The 20,582-nt window shown below is 35.5% G+C and overlaps 1 protein-coding gene across 1 annotated transcript; it reads right to left on the bottom strand.

Annotated features, from left to right (window-relative positions):
• Nucleotides 1-9,349: 9,349 nt before the first annotated feature.
• Nucleotides 9,350-15,080, bottom strand: LOC18439686 (wall-associated receptor kinase 5). Its single transcript, XM_006849844.4, is given in 6 exon segments — nucleotides 9,350-10,113; nucleotides 10,116-10,264; nucleotides 10,266-10,596; nucleotides 13,581-13,599; nucleotides 13,947-14,787; nucleotides 14,789-15,080. Coding segments are annotated over 6 exon segments (1,911 nt in total). The 5' UTR covers nucleotides 14,848-15,080; the 3' UTR covers nucleotides 9,350-9,601.
• Between the last annotated feature and the right edge of the window lie 5,502 nt (nucleotides 15,081-20,582).

The raw sequence follows: 20,582 nt of genomic DNA, 5'->3' as shown, positions 1-20,582 counted from the left end.
TGATACATGCAACTAGAAATTGTTTACTTAATTGGTACAACTAGTTGATGCCCGTCCTTTGCTTTGACAATGTTCTAATTAAAAAATTTGATAAAAATAGCTTTTTAAAAAAAAAAATTAGAAAGAATTTGATAGATTTGTTTTTAGTTGTATTTATTTTTAGTTATTCAGCAGTACTACATATCGATGTTTAGAAACAAGTGGAATTTGACGTTCTTAAAGTGGTAAAAAATTTGTGGATCTGAAAAGTTGAAATGGACAGTCCGTAAGTGTTGCAAGGTAGACCTTTTTTTTTTTAAGCTTGAAATCAATTATCTTTTCAAATATATGATTGTCGAGATCGAGATTATCATTTGGTAAATTTTATAATGCAAGAACTATATTTTCTAATGACACATGAGGTGCAGCTTTATAATCCCTGACTTGATCAAGTACTTTGATGGAACAATTTAGAAGGTGATCTTCAAATTTCACCAATTAGTACATCAATAGCTATTCATTTAAATTTCTTTTATCCCTCTTCACTTAGCCAAAATAGGCTAATAAGAACTCATAGGCCTCACCTTCAAGGCATATCCCATAATCCACTAGTCTCAGACCTGAAAATCCAAGTAAGCTACCTTCTTTTTATTTGGGATTATGGCATTAGTGGGTAAAAAAAATCGAATTATGCAACCTTAAATCCATATTAAGCGATAAATAATCAGTCAAATTAAAATCACCCGCAAATGAGATTTTTAAAGGTTGCATTGAAACATCAGAGCAATGGCATTTGCATAATTAGATAGTGACCTCCCATTTCCTAGAGCCTAATGCCAATGCCACATGCCACTCCTATGTACGCCGTAGCCGGCACCACATAGATCTGGATTTCATGATCTTAGTTGTACATCATCACACAAGCCAATTTAAAATTAGGGGAGACAACGGGCCAGACAGTCAGCTCGGCTACAAGCCAATTTAAAATTAGGGGTGGCAATGGGCTGGGCCAGACTGTTAGCTCGGGCCAACGACCTAGAGCCAATATATGCCGCTAGGGCCAGGCCATGCAAATTATGGCATTAGTTGCTAATGGGTCAGGACCAACATATGGCAGGCTCAGGGTGAGTAAACCATGGATGATAACCCAGATAAACAAGTACTTGCCCTTCTTGCCAAGTCTGAGCCACGCAACTCATGGCTCAGGTCTAGCAGCTCATTAAAAGGCCCTGGCCCGGCCCAAACCCGATCTACCAGATATTGCAAATTGGATCTCTGGATATAATAGTATAGCATGTGATATCAGTCTCTCTTCAATTTCAACTTCTCACAGTAGTACAAGCATTCTTCTTTCAATAACAAACCATTAACAGACTTTGTTTGCACCGCTGCGGGCACAAGCATGTTTACTTTTGGTGCAAAAACATTTACTGTTCCCAAAGGAGCATGCTGTTCATTTGCCCAGACAAGATCAAGTGTCGAAGAGCAGTAAATCCACCAATATTTTTTCTTGGAAAGAACCATATCTCGTGATTGTTAGGTAGATCCCAAAACTCATGATAAAAAATATACTCCTCAGCTCTTTCATCAGAGGGAGTTCATGTGCAGTATGCTCCCTCGTATACAGTTTACTTGTACTTTGTCACTCCATGGTTTGTTTATAGCAAGTCAAGATAAGGGAGGACAAGACAAATTGCACAATCCAAAATGAGGGTGTCATTGCAGCAACCCATTGTATACTTTATGTTATATTCCACAAAAAATAAAATAAAGAATTATTATTATTTTTTTTTTTTTTGGGAGTATAAGTAGTATCTCTCATTGAGTTTCCAGCTCCTCTCGATTCTCCCTCAGATAATCCAAAAGCATCATCCTCCTGTTTGTAGTGGCCCACTTCATAATGCTCCCTTTCCTCACTCTCTTCTTGCAAAAATGCTCCCTTTACATTCTTTGAAAAATAGGTACTGGCCCCAGCTGAAATAAATTACCCAAAAAAAAAGGTAAAGCAATCCCCATCAGTGTTCAACCAAAACTGGGTTGACACAGAACAAATTATAAATCAAAGAAGTTTCAATACTAAACTCATAGAAAACCTTCCTTTTCGCCCGGCCGGCAGAAACCTTGAGCATAGCAACAGGCCGGCTGGTCATCTCTCTTCGCTCAAGGCATAAATCAACTAATTTTGGGTGGAGAATAAAAGGTGAACCAAAATTTGATCACCCTTGAGATGCCCTTGTTTCCTTAAAAGTGATCACGATATAGTAAAAAAAAAAAAGGAAAAAAAGAAAAAAAGTAAGAAAAGAGGGTTGGGTTGGGCTAGGCTAGGCCAAGAGAAGGGCTGGTTTGTATAGGCATTGTCGTGTCCCTAACCTAGGCTGTCCTTGCCTGACCGGGCCCTCAAGCCGCACCTTGTGGCCCAACGCTAAGTTTTTAGGGCCGCATAGAGCTGCCAGGCTTATTGCCGGGCCTAACTGGACATGAAATGTTTCACATGGATAATAAATAGGGAAAATTATGAATACCCCCCAAAATAAACTTGATAGACATTCTATCCCGAATACTTTTAGTACCACACCGACAACTCAATCACTGTTATTTCTTGTTTAACCCCCAATAAAAAAATAAATATTTCAAATATTAAACTACCCTCTCCCTCCGTCTTTCTCTCTTTGTACTTGCCATCTCTTTCTTTCTTTCTCTACTCACCTTCTCTCTCTATCCGCCCACCTCTCTCTTTCTCCACTCAATATCAGTCTCTCTCTTTGTACCCAACCCCTTTTCTCTCTCTAATATTGGGTGGAGAGAGTAGTTAGAGAGAGACTGCAGGTAGAGAGAGAAAGATAGAGAGGGTGGATAGAAAGAGAAACAGAGAGTGTGGGGTAGAGAGAGTGTGAAAGGGTAGTTTAGTTTTTAGAATATGTACTATTTGATTAGGGAGTTAAAAGTAAAAAAAAATATTCAGGGTGTGATGCTAAAAGTATCGGAGGAAGTAGACTGTCAACATCGTTCATTTAAGAGAATATCTATAATTTTCTCTAATAATTATCTACACAAACTGAGGAGAGAAGAGAGAGGACCATGAGAGAGAGCGCACTTACCTTGGCATCCTCCATTCAGGTATGGGTTCCCCTCATAGCCCCTGATGCAAGGACACGGATACCCGAAGCCCCTCTCAGAATACTCCGTGTTCTGCCCACATACATATCGAATGCCGGTGGAATTTGCAGTCGCGGGCACCTCCCCTTCCCTTCCCTATCGCCCTCTCCAGCACAATCGCCAGATCAGCTTTGTCCAGAAAATGGCGAAGATCCGTTTCAATGAATTTGCAGTTCTCAAGCTCTGCAAGGAAGTCATACGAGCACCAGCTGTAGTTCCCACTCAATGTGTGGTTCTTCAAACTACTAGCAAACACACGGAGGTGCTTCTTATGCTTGGGCAACGTTGTTTGGCAGCACCCGATTCCAGCACATGACCCGTTCACCACGGTGCTGTGGTTCGCACACAGTGACACACACCCGCTTGTGAAGCTCACCGTCTTTAACGTAGCCCACAGCTTCGCACCCGATGGCTGTGAACACTGTCTTATTTGAAATAGTGTAAGGTCCGTTTCCCCTGAGTTTCACATAGGCGCCATTGTTGTTTCCATTAGTCCAACTGTAGGCAAGTGTCTGAGTGGTGTTTACTCGGACCTCCTCAGCCTTCGCGAGCGAGATGTTGAGTACTTGGAGGTTTCCCTTTCCAATGAAGGGCTTTGGTGGTATGAAGGAGCGATTGCAGGTTATGTCGAACCCCTCCATGAAGCAACCCTCGTGGCCCATCCCGAAAGGGTATGGAATTTCTATGTCTCCACATCTCTCCTCGCAGCCAGGCTTTGCCATGCTCGCCAATGCAAAGACACCAAAGACTTTGAGATGAAGCACCCCCACAGTCCATAGCCATAGACCATTTTTCGCATCCGTGGTCCCTCTATAATATCCTAAATACCTCTTATTTTGGAGGCACCGGTGCTTTGAGTGGTTGACTCCTCTTAGAGTCTAATAAATTTTCCCCACTAAGTTTCAGTACTTACAAAGCTTTGCTTCTTCTTCTTTTTTTTTTTTTTTTTTTTTTTGAAGGGTGGTTTAGTTATGAGAATCAAACTTAAGATATAGCTTTGCTAATATCAACTGCTGACTACCCAAATCCAAACAAGTTTCGTATTAGAAACAAAGGTTTCCACGTTGTCGAAACCACATTGGGGTCTATTTTATAGGGCAATTGTGCTCTCTCCAGGGAGAAAGAGGGAGGAAAGATATGGGCATGCAGTGGTTTTTGTGTGACTCAGGAAATTGCCACTTTTTTTCCACATTTGTTGTTGCATTCAACCTTTTTTTTTTTTTTTACTTTTATTATGCACAAAAGTTTCCCTCATTATCCTAGACTTTGCTTTTGAGAGTCGCTTTTTATGCCTATATAGGAAAGTAAAATATTAATATCATGCTAAATTATTGAACCAAATTATACATTGTTTCCTAGAGGGAATTTAAATTTATTAATGGGTTAAGTACTTTCCTCCACAATTCTCACCAGAAGAAGTAAGACCACCATATGGACACAAGTGTGTTGGTGCAAATATGATATGATGTGCAATATACACTATATGCTGCCATAATGGACTTCGTTCATAGATGCAATCGCGAAATCGTTGTATTCTTTTATTCCTTTCACATGACCGCAAATAGGGATGGTTCTATTAATATCAACCATGTGATGGAAGTATTTTTTACATGAAAAATAATGAATCATATAAAATAGTAGGAGTTGGAGATATGAGAATCAAGATGTTCAATCGAGGGACATACATAAATAATCCCGAGGGTCAAGATATGTTTTAGGTCTTAAAAGGAGTCTCCTATCCCTGGAAAAATTTGATAAGCAAGGTTTCAGATTTATTGGTGGAAATAGATGTCGAAAAATTTCAAAAGGAGAGTTAGTAGACAATTTGTATAGACTTGTTGGCGAAATAGTTTTGGGAGATGCCGATATTGCAGAGGTGGACTCTATCACGACATGGCATGCACATTTGGGTCACATGAGTGAGTGTGGACTCCAGGTACTTCTCGATAAAAACTTTCACCCTGGTTTAAAATCTTTTTATTTAGATTTTTGTGAGTCATGCTTATTTGGAAAGCAGAACAAATTGTATTTTGCTTTATTCGTCGCTAAAAATAAGGATTTTTTGGAATAGAATCATTTGGAGGCTTGGGAATCACCTGTTGTTTCTATGGGGGGTACTGCAGATTTTGTCACTTTAATTAATGATTTTTTAATAAAAGCGTGGGTTTATATGTTGAAAAAGAAATAAGATGCCTTCAGTTGTTTCTAAAATTTAAAGCCTTATTACAAAATAAAAAATGTCTTGCATCAAATGTCTAAAAACTGAAAATGAAGGATAATTTTGTTATGGTGACTTTAATAATTTGTAGTGACATGAGATTGCAAGACCGTTGACAGTTCCTGAAACACCTAAGCAAAACAGTGTTATGAAGAAGATGAATCATATCATTATGGAGTGTGTCATGTATATGTTGAGTGCTGTTAGGTTAGAGCAGTGTTTTTGAGCAGAAGCAATTCATACAACTTTTTTCCTAATTAATAATTCTCTCAGTTTTTCTATTAACTGTAAGACACCAGAAGACGTTCGGACAGGTAAACATGTTGATTATTCTTTCCTTGATGGTTTTGGTTGTAACACATATTCTTTGATTTCGAAGGAGATGAAAAATCCAAAAAGTGTGTTTTTTTTTTGCTATGTTGATAATGTAAAGGGCTTTGTGGGATCCTATTGACAACATGATTATAGTTAGCTGACATATTATTTTTAATAAAAATTTCATGTAGAAAAAAAAAAAAAGGAACCAGATACAAAAATTATTGAGGTAAAATGCACCTATAAGAACCAGCAAAATAGCGTTGAGGACCCGTTTGCATGGTCTCACTCAACACACGAGGGCTTCCAATTTGCAAAGGTAATATAAAATTACTAGCACGATACAAATGGTTTGAACAATATTGGCTTTTTGCTTTTGGACTTTCCTTTTGCAGCTACCCATTTTTCCACGTACCATTTTCCCAGGCCTTTTGTCCGGCAAAATAATTCACTTGGGCCAAGCCATCTTTTCTAGTTTAAATTTTATTTGTGGATAGTTTTAATTTTGGCGCATGTCCACGAGAGTTGATTATCGACTTTTTTTTCTCGAGTAAAAAAGTCATTTAAAAACATTTATGAAGCTCGGGTTCCACTTAACATACATAATGGGATTATTTTCACAAAAAAAGAAAAAAGATTTGAGTTCAACGCTTAGATCTAACATCTAAAATTGGACAATTTATGTTCAATTTTAAGACATTTCATTCAGGTGCTTTTTAAAAACACACTCCATATATTCTTTCCTTGCTGACATATTCTTTCCTATATTCTCTCACTCTAAATATCTAAACCCATTGTCTCTTATCCTCTCTCATCAAAAAGCTCTTCGTTTTCAATGGACACTTCATCCTCATCAAACAACGATCTCTATCCCTATATGGTAAGTGCAGGAAATTTTGTGTTTATTAAATTGACATAGAATAATTATTTGTTATGAGAAACTGAAATGCTTTCACTGATTGAGACTCAACAACTTTTATGATTAATTAATGATGACTTTTTTAAACCAAATCAAAATATTTCCTCTCCTGATCGTAAGAGTGCAATTGAAAATCCAAACTACAAATCATGGTTACAAACCGACCGACTTCTTAAAGCTTGGATAACAGGGACACTATCAGAAGAATGTATTGGCCTCATTGTTGGCTTTACAACTTCCATAGAAGTTTGGAAATGCATGACTAATGCATATACATGTAATTCTCAAACTAGAGAGTTCCAACTTACCCAACAACTCCAATATTATAAGAAAACGATTTTGACTATCGGAGTGCATACGCAAATTCAAGGGTATTTGTAGTGATTTGGAAGTTTTTGGCAAACCTGTATCAGGTGAAAATAATGTATTTTGGCTATTTAATGGACTTGGACCGAAAGATGAGAGTTTTGCTACCACAATGCGTAAGTCTCATATTCCTTTATATTATGAGATTATAGCTCTTCTTCAGAGCCATGAAATTAGAAACCAACTTCATTTCTCTGAAGAACACTCATATCCAAATTAAAATATGGCTTTCCTGGACAATAGAGAAATTTTGTAACTAATAGAGGTAGAGGCAGAGGCAGAGGCAGAGGATGTGGGTTTGTTCAAATAGGCCACAATAATAATGAGGAATAGGGTGTACCCCAGAAAAACCAAGGAGGTGATGATGCATCTCCAAATCAAAGTTGTCAACAAGATCCCTAGAAACAATCTTCGTCTAAAAAACCCTAGGAAAAATGTCAAATTTGTAGAAAATTTGGTCATACTGCATTAAATTGTTGGCATCAATTCAATCATACATACCAAGTAGATGATTCTCAAAACCCAAAATAGTTTATGGACATTGGTGCCTCAACTCATACGATAGGAGACCTAGGTAAAGTGCAAAACCTTCACTTTTATAGTGGTACACATACATTTATGGTAGGCAATGATGAGCAATTGACTATTTTACATGTTGGTGATGTAAATATTTATGTTGAGTTTGAAAATTTTAATATTTCTAATGTTCTTTTGGTGCCAGAGATAAAAAAGAAGTTATTATATGTAAGCTAGTTTACAAAATATTTTCCTTTGTATTTTTGAGTTCCAATCAAATGATTTTCTGATAAATGAAAGAAACATAAGGATAATTCTAATAAGTAGGAGTAGCAAGAGCGGACTGTATGCACTTGGGGATGTGAAGCAAGTTTTGTTTTCTCGTCATAATAAGATAATATCAGAAGATGTATGACATCAACGGCTCAGAAATCCTCAAAATAAATTAGTTGTTATATACAATCTACACAGTTGATTAGCGTGGATGAATGTAATAAATCTCATTCTGTTTTTGCTAGATGTTAGATGGGAAAAGTTGTAAATTCTTATTTAGTATTATTGATAAGACCTCTACATTACTTCTTTTTACAATTCATTCATATTTATGGGGTCCTGCTCCAATTTATCTAATCAAAGTTATCACTTTTATGTGATGTTTGTGAAAGATTATACTCGGTTTTTCTTAGATCCATCATTTGAAAAGAAAATCTGAATATTTTTTAGCATTTGTGAAATTTCATCGTATATGGTGGAAAGGAAATTTGAAAAAATGAATTCAAAATTTTCAATGTAATGAAGGTGGTGAGTTTGCTAAGAAAGAATTCATTCCTCATCTTAGTGATAATGGAATTATGCATTAGATATCATGTCCAGGTGTTCCAGAACAAAATGAGATAGCTGAAAGGAAACATAAAAATATTGTAGAATTACGTCTTACAATCGTGTTTCATGTAGGAATTCCTAAACAACTTTGGATTGAAACTTCCATCCTGCAATCTTTGTAAAACACTAGGATTCTTGAATTTTGTTTCTATTAAATGCTCCTTTCTCATCCGGTCTTGGGACTGGCAATGGAACCGAAAATGCTCCACATACCCCCATATAATACAACACTATTAAGGACATTGTTGTCTTGAGGGAATGCTCCCTCCATGAGAGTTCTAAATAATTGGCCAGAGTCAGCAGAAATTTTTTAATGCTAAATTTTGAATTAAAAGAATACTGTCAACGTGGGCACAAGTTTCTTTTATTGCCTGGGTGGTAAATCTGAAATGTGAAAAGTTTGACACATGATACTTTTCTATGCTAAATTTTGTATTACACAGAAATGGATTGCCAAAGTGGAGTTTCCCCTTGCTATTTTAGCTTGAGTCTTTCTAGTGTTTTAAAATCCAGATGGGCAAGATGGATCTGCTGTTCATTGGACCCACCCCAATTGGGCTAAAAAAAAAAGCAAATAGTTGTATAGAGTAATCTTTCCTATATTTATATTTCAATTTTTATTGTTATAAACCATCAATAAAACTTAGGAAAACATGGATTTTTTGGTAAACTATTTGGGGGTGGATATGCTTTTAGGAGTTCTAGACTTCCGGTGAAAAGATTGATTCAAACCATTTTGAATCATTTTTTTTCCGTTTCAATGAGATTGAATTACTAATTCAACGATTTTGAATCTTTCTCTGCGTTCAACCATCGAAATGCTACTTTCAAAGTTTGATAGGTTTGAAACATTGATTCAAATGATTTATTAGAACACTGAATGAAATGAAACTAATTCATTCTTGAATCAGGCAATTCTAAATCATTTAAAATCGTCTCTTTATTGGTAGCAGAATCTTTATCTTGATTCAATTCTTGAACTTTAGAAAACAACAGAATTTCTCAAAGCTAATAATCATTCAAGTTCTTGAAAAGTGACAATCCCCAGAGACAATAATTTACATTAATAGCCATGGATACAGTAGGGATTCCCAACAACTGACTTTACACAATATTGTTGAGTTGATCTAAGAACTGTTAGGATTTCCATCACTAGGGAAGGAAGTATTGTGACTTAGTGAGGCCTCGATAAGTTCCTCATTTTGGTCCATCCATGCATCTTGTGAAGACCCTCTAATCCAATTTAGTTCTTACACTACATTCTTCATTGTAGGTCTTTTCTCTCCTCTCAATCTCAAGCATTTCATAGCCAACTCTGCAACATCTTGCAATTGCTCAATGCTGCCCTCCCTTAGAACATTCTCCTCCAAAATCTCTTCAAGATGGTTCCCTTTCAAATGGGATGTAAAGTACAAAGCTATATTTGCATCATCTTGAGATCTCTCTGAGGAAACAGGCTTTTCTCCGGTTAAAAGCTCTAATAAAACAATCCCAAAACTATAAACATCGCTCTTAGCTGTCAGGTGCCCGGTTCGAAAGTATTCGGGATCTAGGTACCCAAAAGTCCCTTGCACCAATGTAGATATCTGGTTTTGGTCCATGGGGGCAAGTCGTGAGACCCCGAAATCGGCTACTTTTGCAGTATAGTTATGGTCTAACTGTATGTTGGATGACTTAACATCTCTGTGGAAGATGGGCATGCAAGCTGCAGTGTGCAGGTAAGCTAGTGCTTCGGCTGTTTCTAGGGCTTTCTTAAGCTGCCCGGCCATGTTATTCGATTTTTTGGGTCATTTTCATGGATGTGTTGGTGGAGTGTCCCATTGGGGATGTACTCATAAACCAACATGGGAACAGGAGTTTCAAAGCAACAACCCAAGAGCTTCACCACATTCCTGTGGTTGATTTGAGTGAGTGAGGACTTCATTTATAAACTGATGTATTTGGGTTTGATCCACCACTTTAGCCTTTTTAATGGCTACAATTGTGTGGTCCTCTAAGGTTCCCTTGTACACAGTGCCATAGCCTCCACTACCCAACACATTTGATTCTTCGAAGTTGTTGGTGGCCTTGTTTAGCTCTTTGGTTGTGAATATCCTTGGGGCCGTGATGCCTTGTTGACTGGACACTTTTTGAAGTAACAATAGACCTCCATTTTGCTCAAAGTAAAGCTTTTGGAGCTTCATCTTCTTCATTGCTAGGTACGTCCATATGATAATTGCGGTTAGAAGCGCCGGGCCGATTCCACCTGCTCTCAATGTTTCGCATAAACGTTAAGGTTAGGATATTTTATGTAGCTATCATGAGAATGTTAAGAAAGGGATTGTTTAAAAAGAGACCATTTACCTTTTGTACAAGAAGTTCACAATTATTTTTGTCCCTTCGATTTCAAAATTGATAGGTGTATGAGTGTCATTAATTAGACACAAAATTCCAAAAAAAAAAATTCTTGAACTTCATGACTCACCCCAAGCCATCCAATTTCACATGTGATGAGTGAGAATATTTATGACCTCTTGTACAAAAGATAAAAGTTGCAGTTTGTAAAGGGCTTAGGCTCTAAACAATCAAATTAGAGCCTACTTTCAAATAGTGTCGAGAAATGCAATTTTAATGCCTGAAATCTTTGTGATAACTTTGAAATATAATTTCGTCTTTATTTATAAAGTTTAAAGCTTCAAAAATAGTGTAGATCGACAGATCTATGAAAAGTTGAAAATCTTGAAAATTGACAGTCCAAAATTACGTTACAAAATTCATTATTTTCAAAACTTGAAATCCATGTTTTTCTCATGTCCATGCATCTTGATGTCGAGATGTTCAAGTTGAAGATATTGGGGTATCAAAACAACCTCTTTTAATAAAATTTTTGAGGTAGGCTCGAATTTGATTTTTTAGAGCCTCGGCTCTATATAAACTTTTCCCAAAGTTTAAGAAAGTAGACCTCTCTTAAGATTTTGTTTTTGACTCTAGCCGTCCCACTTTTTATAGAGAGGCAGATGGACCGATTTGTCCCTATTTAAAAATCTAAATCCTAAAGCCTTCTCTTCTCTTATCTCTCATTGTTTCCCCATGGTTCTTTCCTCCTCTCACAATATCCCTTTGAAACCCACACATTATCCCTTATTCTCACATTCTCTCCCTAAAAATCCAACTCATGCTCAAATTTTCTCCGAAAACCCAGTCCGGTCTCTATTCCTCTCACATTATCTCTTTAACAATATACATATTTTTGCATCCTCTTATATTATCTGTCTAAAATTGAAATCAAAGAAGAATAGAGGGAAACCAAAGAAACGTAAATTTCTTTTTTCAGATCTTTAGAGACTCCAAGGATGCAATTTCTCTCTTTTACTTTTCTGATTTTATTCTTAGAGAGAAAATGTAAAAGGAGGGAAAAATAAGGCTGGTTTTTCTAGAGAGAATGTGAGAATGGAGAAGAACAAACGAGGTGTTTAAAGAGATAATGTGAGAGGAAGGAATAATGAGTGTGTAAGAGAGAGGGAAAGAGTTTAAAGCATTGGGTTTTTAAAGAGAGTCCCAAGAGGGAAGAAAGAGACATGAGAAAGAAATGTGTATAATGAGAGAAAACTCTAATGTTTCATTTTTAAAAGTGATTTACATACGGATTTTAAATTTATTATATAGAAGGTTGGTCAACCTGTTTTTTGTATTTTTTTTCAAAATTGCTCTCGATCAATCCGAATTTGATTTTTATTTTTTATTTTTTTAATTTTTTTGTTAGCAGGGAAAAATAGTCCATTTATGACTTACCTCTTTATTAAAAAAAAAAAAAAAAAAAAAAGATAAGAGAGCGAAAGTCAAAAATAAAATTTTAAAAAGCTAATATCTTAAAAACAATATTTTATAAGGTTATTTTTTCTTAAAATCCTCTAAAATAAATGACATAGCAAAATGAGAATGAGAGAGAGAGAGAGAGAGAGAGAGAGAGAGAGAGAGAGAGAGAGAGATCTTTTTAACCGAGTACAATTTTGAGAAGAAAATGTGAGTCTGCATCCTAAGGCTTGCTTGCTTCTTTCCATCACCTGGTCTGCATGTGGGACATTTGCACGTGTAGCTACCAATTGTGTTACGGCATGTTGCTTGGGGGACACATTTGTAATTTGGATCTTTGTGATCTAACTTCGAGCACTCGTCAATGTCCGCCATCCATTAAGGTTAGTATGATTAGGTGATCCACTGATTTAAGGATGAACACAAATACTATGCTCCTGCAGGAGCATAGTTTACAGCTACTCTCTCAGTAAAAAAAACATATTTGGGAGGATGTTTTCAATATGAAAATTTGAAAACCACTGAGGAGATGATTATTCTCAAAAGAAAACCAAAAAAAATAAAATTTATGAAAATTAACTTTTATGAGACTCAGATATTGCCCTCTAAAAACTGGAAGTTCTCTATTCAATCTCGAGACATTAAATATTTTTTCCCGGCATAGAAGGTGAAATTAGGAAATTTTTTATTATTAAAGTTAATCAAGAGGCTGAAGAGTTAAAATCTCAAAAATGGGATCCTAGAATTTAAGAATAGTTTACAATGAGACTTTTTACCTTTGTTACAAATGGTCACAATTAATCTTAACCATTGAATGTGAAATTGGTTGCTGCATTTATTCTATTGACCAAGCTGAATGTCCAAAATAAGTTTTTTCGAAACTCTCAAATCCTGACTTTGATGTGGACATTTGGGAAGCAACCATGGAGTTAGGGAGACTTGTTTGATTCCAAACTCTCCAATCAAGGCTATGATATAATGGTGCGGTTTGTATAGAGCCAAGGCTCTAAACAATCAAAGTAAAGCACACCTTCAAATAGTACCACGAAATGTGGTTTCAATATTGAAAATTTTTGCAATAGCCTTAAAATATATTTTCATTTTTAATTATAAAATTTAAAACATAAAAAATAGTGTAGATCAAGCTAATCTTTGAAAACTTGAAAATCATGAAAATTGACGGTCCAAAAAATGCGTTACAATATGCACTATTTCCAAAACTTGAAATCCATTTTTTTTCTCATGCCCATGCGCCTTGATATCCAAACGATCAATTTGAGAATATTTGAGTATCAAAATCACCTTTTCTAGTGAATTTTTTTTGAGGTGGGTTTTAATTTGATTGTTTAGAGCTTCGACTCTATACAAACGTTTTCCATGATATATTGGTTAAGAAAATAAAGACTTGGAACCAAAAACTACTCCGAATTACTTCACCTCCCTCTAAACACTTGAACTGTTCATTTTGATGGATGGACAATTTAAAGACAAAAGTTACCTTCTGTGCATAGTGGGATAACTCTAAAAGGTGAATTTAGTGAAATGTTTTGTAGTCGCAGGCCTGGCATGGGTGCCTAGCATCAACGTCCTTGGATGCACATGGACGGCAGATGGTGGTCTGGGTATCCTCTTCAATACTCTTTTTAACTATAAAAATATTTTTCCTAAACCAAATATGAAACATGACTCGAATGGCTGGCCAATACTCTCCATAACCGACCATCACACAGTGATGCCCAACAAAAAGCTGGCCCTCTTTCTTGGGTAGTTCAGTGATAGGATTTGAACTTGGAAAAATCATGCATGGCATCTTCTGATACTATTGAACAGGGTCGTATATGTGTGTGCGCACGCGTGTGTATGTGTATAGGGGTTACCCTTAAGGTAAGGGTTCCCCTCGTAGCCTTTAGTGCAGTTACAGACGTAACCATATCCCCTCTCCGAATCAAGACTTATTGAATTCTCACCACAGGCACAGGGAATATGAGATGACGTCGCAGTAGAACACGTCTCGGTCCCTATAGCCCAATCCACCACCATTGCAAGAATCCCCAAGCCCTCCAAACCTTTAAGCAAAGACCTATTGAAAGTGTATCCCTCGTCCTCAGACAAGAATGCATAACTTCAATTACTGAAGCTCGTGGTCTCATTGAAGTTCATCAGACTTCTAGCTGAAACATTAGCCTGTGTCATATTATTGGGGACTTCAACTTCACAGCAACCAGACCCTTTACATGAACCACTGTCGATACTGCTTTCATTGGCACATGTAGACGAACATGAAGATCCATAGAACTCATACTGCCCAGTCACGCGTGTATCACAACCGATGCCTACGAGCACTGTCTTCTGATTCGAAATAGAGTAGGGTCCTCGTTCTGGGAGACTTACGGTACTATCGATATGGTCAGTATCACTACAATAACCGGCGATGAATGGCATGCTGTTAACCTGAATGTCCTTGTATGTGACGCTTAGAAGCTCTATATTAGTGATGCCTAAGAACGGCTTTGGAGGAGCAGAGGATTGATTGCAGGTTATCTCAAATCCCTCCATGAAACAACCCTCTTGGTCCCTCATGCCAAACGGGTAAGGGATTTCGATGTTTCCACACTTTGTCTCGCATCCGTGTCTTGACCCACTGAGCCTGCGAGATCCCCAAGAGGAGTGCTGTGAAAGCCGACAAAATCGATACCATCGTCATTGTTTTCACGTTTTCTTGGTAGTTCAGCCAGAAGATTCGAAACTGAAATGTGGTGTTGCAATCGTCAACAACTAACCAATCAAGCGCAAACCAATTTCCAGATTCTCATTGCCTGTTCTCAACAAAGCCTGAATGATTCAGTTTTCTAGTTTCTTTTTAAAGAAGATATGGACTTGAATCATCAACTTCAAGGTGGCAACAATTATTGATTTTGAGTTCAGCTGCGGGCTGCAACTTACTTTTTAGACTAAGCAAAGGATATATTTCCTTAGTGAGTTACTATTACAATATAAACTGTTGAGTTACACTTTTTTCCCCACAAAAAAAAACACTGTCAATGTGTTTACTATTACAATATAAACCGTTAGAGTTAGATTTTTTTTTTTTGGAAGCTTGTTGTTTACTACCACATAAAAATACCAGGCGCGCTTATAGCATATGCTCATGTGGGAGCATACTGCACAACTCCCTTGGGCAAGATAGTTGCTGGGGAGGAGTTTTTTTATCCAAAATTTTGAGATACGTAAATTCCACTATATAATAATTTTCAAAGAAAACATTGAATTTTGAGTTCTTGAACGTCTAGAACTTTCTTTCTAAAAGAATGGGACAAGAATCATTTAGAGAGAGGTTCTTGAGTTTACATCCCCAAAATTTGGGGTATGAAAATGGGGTTGTCTATAAAGAGACCATTTATCTTTTGTATATGGTAGTCATAATCATTTTTATCTTTTAAATTTCAAAATTGATAGTTGTAAAAGTGCTATTGAATAGACACAAAGTTCCAAAAAAAAAAAATCTTGAAACCATCCAATTTGATATCTAATGAGCAAGAATGTAACATTCATATACAAAAGATACAATCTTTATGAAAACTATGCACAGCATGAGCTTTGCTCGAGGGAGTAGATGGACAATAAATGCTCCTGTAGGAGCATGAAATATTTTGGCTGAAAACAATACAACAAATTTTTAGATTTGCATAGTAACAAAGGTGGATAAGACTAGAGGCAATTATAGCCGAAGGGGATTCTATAAATGTTATGGTTGCCAATTTGTACATCTACTTAATGAGTTAACGAAACACAACAACGCCACTGCTCAAAAGAGAAAAAAGCCAAAGAACAAAAAAAAAAAAAAAAACTAAATTAAATTAACTGGTTTTGATGCTATTCATTGTGTCCACATTTTTCCAGATAAGGCAAAGGACAATGCGCTTTTTCTTTTTTAAAGTTGTGTTGAGAAAAGGAGATTAGACATAACTTTTCTTCTTTCGTAAAGTTGTGGGCCTAAGATGCGACCTTTGAACAACCATGCAATATAAATCCAAGAAAATTGCATGCATGTCCCCAATTGTCCCCATTATTATAAAAACCTTCTTTAAATTTTAAAATTTGCATTCATTACTAATGCCTCGGTTTTTTATTTGTTCCCAAACTACCCCTTTTTTAAATTTCCAAAATCCAAAATTAACTTTATTTTTTGATTTTCAAAATCCACAAACTTAGCTTTTTTTAAAGCAAAACTCTCCGCCGATAGGCATCATAAGTTCGTGATCTTATATATATATCACAAAAAAATTCGGATCTTGAAAGTCCATATTTTACTAAAAATTTAGTAAATTTTGGATTAAATAATTTTGAGAAATTAAGAATAAATAAAATGCTTATATATTTCGGATGATCAAAATCCAAAAATTAGTCTGAAATTGCACATAACCTTATTTTCTAGAATTTTGAATTTTCAAAATCTGTAAATTTTAAAAATTAAATAAATTTCAAATTTTGGATTTTGAAAATCCAAATAGTTTAAAAAACAACTAAATTCAATTCATCCACTGTCAGATCTTGACAATCCAAAATTTAGAAAAAGCTAAATTTCTTATTTTTAGGATTTTGAAAATCTAATAAACAATTCATTTTGATAATCTATTTTCGAATCTTGAAAATTCAATATATGAGTAATTTAGTCTTTTTAAACGAAAATTGTGAAGAAAACAGATACAGATATAATAACGTAAAAAAGATAGCTAAATTTTAAAGGGAAAAGTTTATATAAGGTTGCAACCTTAAAATGTAGAATTAAAGTTGGACCTCAAAACTCTATTGGAAAAGGTTTTTTTAATGTGAAAAACCATCTAATTGTTCATCTCGACATCGAGATGTACGAATATAAATAAAAAATAAAAAATTTGAGTCCCGCAAATAGTGTATTTTGTAATACATCATCTAGACCGTCTATTTTCAAGATTTTCATATGTTTATAGATCTACTTGATTTTAATCATCTTTGGAGTTTAAAATTTTATAATTAGATATGAAAATAGATATTCAGATAATCATAAGAATTTTTTACTCCAAAATAGATTTTCAAATTAACGAGTCTTTGGCTCCCGAATATTCAACTGACCGATTAATTTCTTATAACGTACTTTATTTTTCTTTGACAAATATGCCAGCATCCGTTGACGTTTTCCAGAATTTTACGCATACCTCTTTGGGATAAAAAGTCCTTTTTGTGCAGTTCCAAATGTGAAGTAAGTTTCCGTATCTTATCGGTGAAACAGAATACTTGAAATTCAACTGACCCTTTTTTTTCTTGTTTTGAAATAGATGATATAAACGAATTTATGACTATAAAAGTCTTCATTCTCTTTTTCCTTCGTACTTTTCCACAGAGATGGATGCATATATGACTTTTCAATCATGAAGAATAATGCCAGTCATCTTGATCTAATGCACTCAATAATTTGTTTCAAATATTTTTTTCGAGCAAATTAATAACTAAAATTGATTGATTTGGACACAAAAGAAAGGAAATATGAAAGAGAAGAATTTGGAACTCAAAATATCATGTCGATTCATTCCTAGATCCAATTGATGCATCACTAAATCCGTATCATGTATCGTAGTTTAAGATGGCATGTGTATCTATCTGTCTTTCTTCATATACACCGGATATAGTACGTGACGTGATAGAGGATAGATAAGGGAATTTAAGATCAACTAATTCTGAATCGTGGATACATAAAAAAAGTATCAAAGTATCAAACTAATTCTTGACACAAAGTATCAAAAAATAAAAAAAAATTTAGACTTCATGACTCACCCTAAGCCATCCAATTCGCCATCTGATGGGTGAGAATATTTGTAACCTCCATATACAAAAGATAAATGGTCTCTTTATAGATAATCCCACTAATGCTCAATAGAGTAGCGGTTTTGAAAATAAACCATGCACATCTTGTCGATTGCATTTGACATCTGCCGTCCATTATAAAAGGGACGGTTCACATCATCTGCATTACTCGGTGGGGCCCTAAGTCCAAAACATCCGAAGAAAATGCGATGGTACCCTACTTCCTATTTAAGGAGCAGCTCATGACTAGGAAGCCCACCATCCATCTTTGAATTAAATTTTTTTTTCTCTAGAAAATTGTTTTTTTGCGTGTCTGAGGCTGCATTCCTACATGTGCTTCCCTCGAGATATAAAATATCTTAAAGATGGATGCAAATGTTTGGTCCCACAAAAATAAGTTAAAACCAAGGGTCTAAATATTTTCTTCATAAAATTATTATTTTCAGTTTCTAAAATTTTTATTTTTTTGTACATTTTCATGATTTCTATGTTAGATATTTTACATATTCCTTATAAATTAGGTCCAAAATCCGATTTTTAAGATGCGACTCATATCTACATCTGAGTCCTAGTATTTATAGAAACGTTGTCCTTTATTTTTTCCAACAAAACAAATCCTTGTTGACCATTCAACAAAAGGGTACAAAATAAAAGACCTCTTTGCCCCTTTTTTTTTAATGAGAAAGAATAGATTACCTCTCTTGATAGATGAAATCCAAACCAAGCTCCAATGGAGGGACAATATAGAAGCATAGTATACCCGATATCATCAAAATATAAAACGATTTCCTTTGTTTGATAAGCTATTTGGGTGACCACTTTGCTTAAATATCAGGAAAGTAGCATACTTAACCATTTCGTTAAAATTTACATCGATTAGAGTTTAATATTTGTTCAATGAAAGATTTTTTATGAATTTTTTAATATTTTATTTATGTTTTTGAACTTATAAAAATGAAATAATTGATTTTACAAAGTTATAAAATTCAAATAATGTTTTAAAATTATTTATATAATAAAATAAATACAATTAAATTAATCTGATCGGAAATGGATCCATATAGTTTAGGAATTCAATCTGCAATAATGGGGTGCTCCACCTTCAACTATAGACTACAGACCACACTTGCTTTATCGAACCAACCCAGTGTTTCCCATAACCCATAGTTCAAAGTCTGACCGATGAGCCAAAGGGTCACAATCCCAATCTGTAAATTACAGGTCCTCCCCTAGAGACGAGTCAAGGTCACTACGACCTGAAGCGACTATAACTCTTTGGTGCATAGGGGTATTTATCGCACATACATACACTTCACCCAAAGGTGGATATCTGACTTTCCCGAATGATCTATCGATATGCATCTCATGTGATGGATCATAGATGAGGTTTTAGCCCCCGTCTCTGGAGGCCTACCATTACATACAAAGGTCACACAGTCCCTCGCCTCACTCATCCAGGCATAAGCTCCGATCTCATTAAGGGATAACCCAGAACCCTTCACGGTTTATTTTCTATGCCCAGGTATCTAGGGTTTTCTAACCGACTGGCTTAAATCGTCAAGCATATTAGCAAACATCATTTGCTTAGTATGATACCCGAGGGACCATACTCCCATTGAGTTTATGTTCCACTATAATAAATGTTTTTCATTATACACTCATAAGGCCTTTAAAGGCCACATAAACCCAACAAATAGGACTAATAAAATAGGTAATTCAGATCATAAGTTCTTCATTTATTAACTATGGTTTCAGGTTTATGATATAGGGTCTAGAGCTTAGGATCTAGGGTCACTACTAGGGCTGAGGGTCATAGAAACCACATTTTGTTTTATTTTATCCAACATAGACAATATTTGGCATGATGGTGGATGATCCTTAATCATAACTATCACCAAGTAATTTCTGCTCCTATAATTGGTGTGTTGAAAATTTCAATTCATGGCATGTTTTTAGTAACAGGGGAGCGAGAGAGATAGAGAGAGAGATCTGTCTTTCGCATAAACACATGAGAGAGAGAGGTTACAAACTTTGCGGTCGATGACTGTTCTAGTACAGGATAGGGGTGCGGTTTGTATATGGCCGTGGTTCTAAACAATCAAAGTAAGGCGCACCTTCAAAAAGTATCGAAAAATATGATTTCAATCTCGAAAATCTTTGTGATATCCTTAAAATTGAATTTCATATCCAATTATAAAACTTAAAGCTTAAAAAATAGTGTACATCTAGCAGATCTGTAAAAACTTGAAAATCTTGAAAATGGACGGTCCAAAAATACATTACAAGATGCACTACTTACAGAACTAGAAATCTATTTTTTCTCACGTCCATGCATCTTGAGGTTGAGATGATCAATTTGAGAATTTTTTGGCATCAAAACTACCTCTTCCAGTGAAATTTTTGAGGTGCACCTTAATTTGATTGTTTAGAGCCTCACAGTTATATAAGCTTTTTCCTACAAGAAAATATCTATACATGGGAGTGATTTGTATAAGGTTGAGGCCTTAAACAATCATAGCAAGGTATATTTCTAGATAGTGTCAAGAGATGATTTTTCAGTAGCCAAAATCTTTGTGATAGCATGAAATTTTACTCTCA

This window comes from Amborella trichopoda, chromosome 3, assembly GCF_054954075.1.
Source record: "Amborella trichopoda isolate Santa Cruz 75 chromosome 3, AtrichopodaSantaCruz75HAP2 v2.0, whole genome shotgun sequence".
Taxonomy (NCBI): Eukaryota; Viridiplantae; Streptophyta; class Magnoliopsida; order Amborellales; family Amborellaceae; genus Amborella; species Amborella trichopoda.
This window is presented reverse-complemented; position numbering and strand designations above follow the sequence as displayed.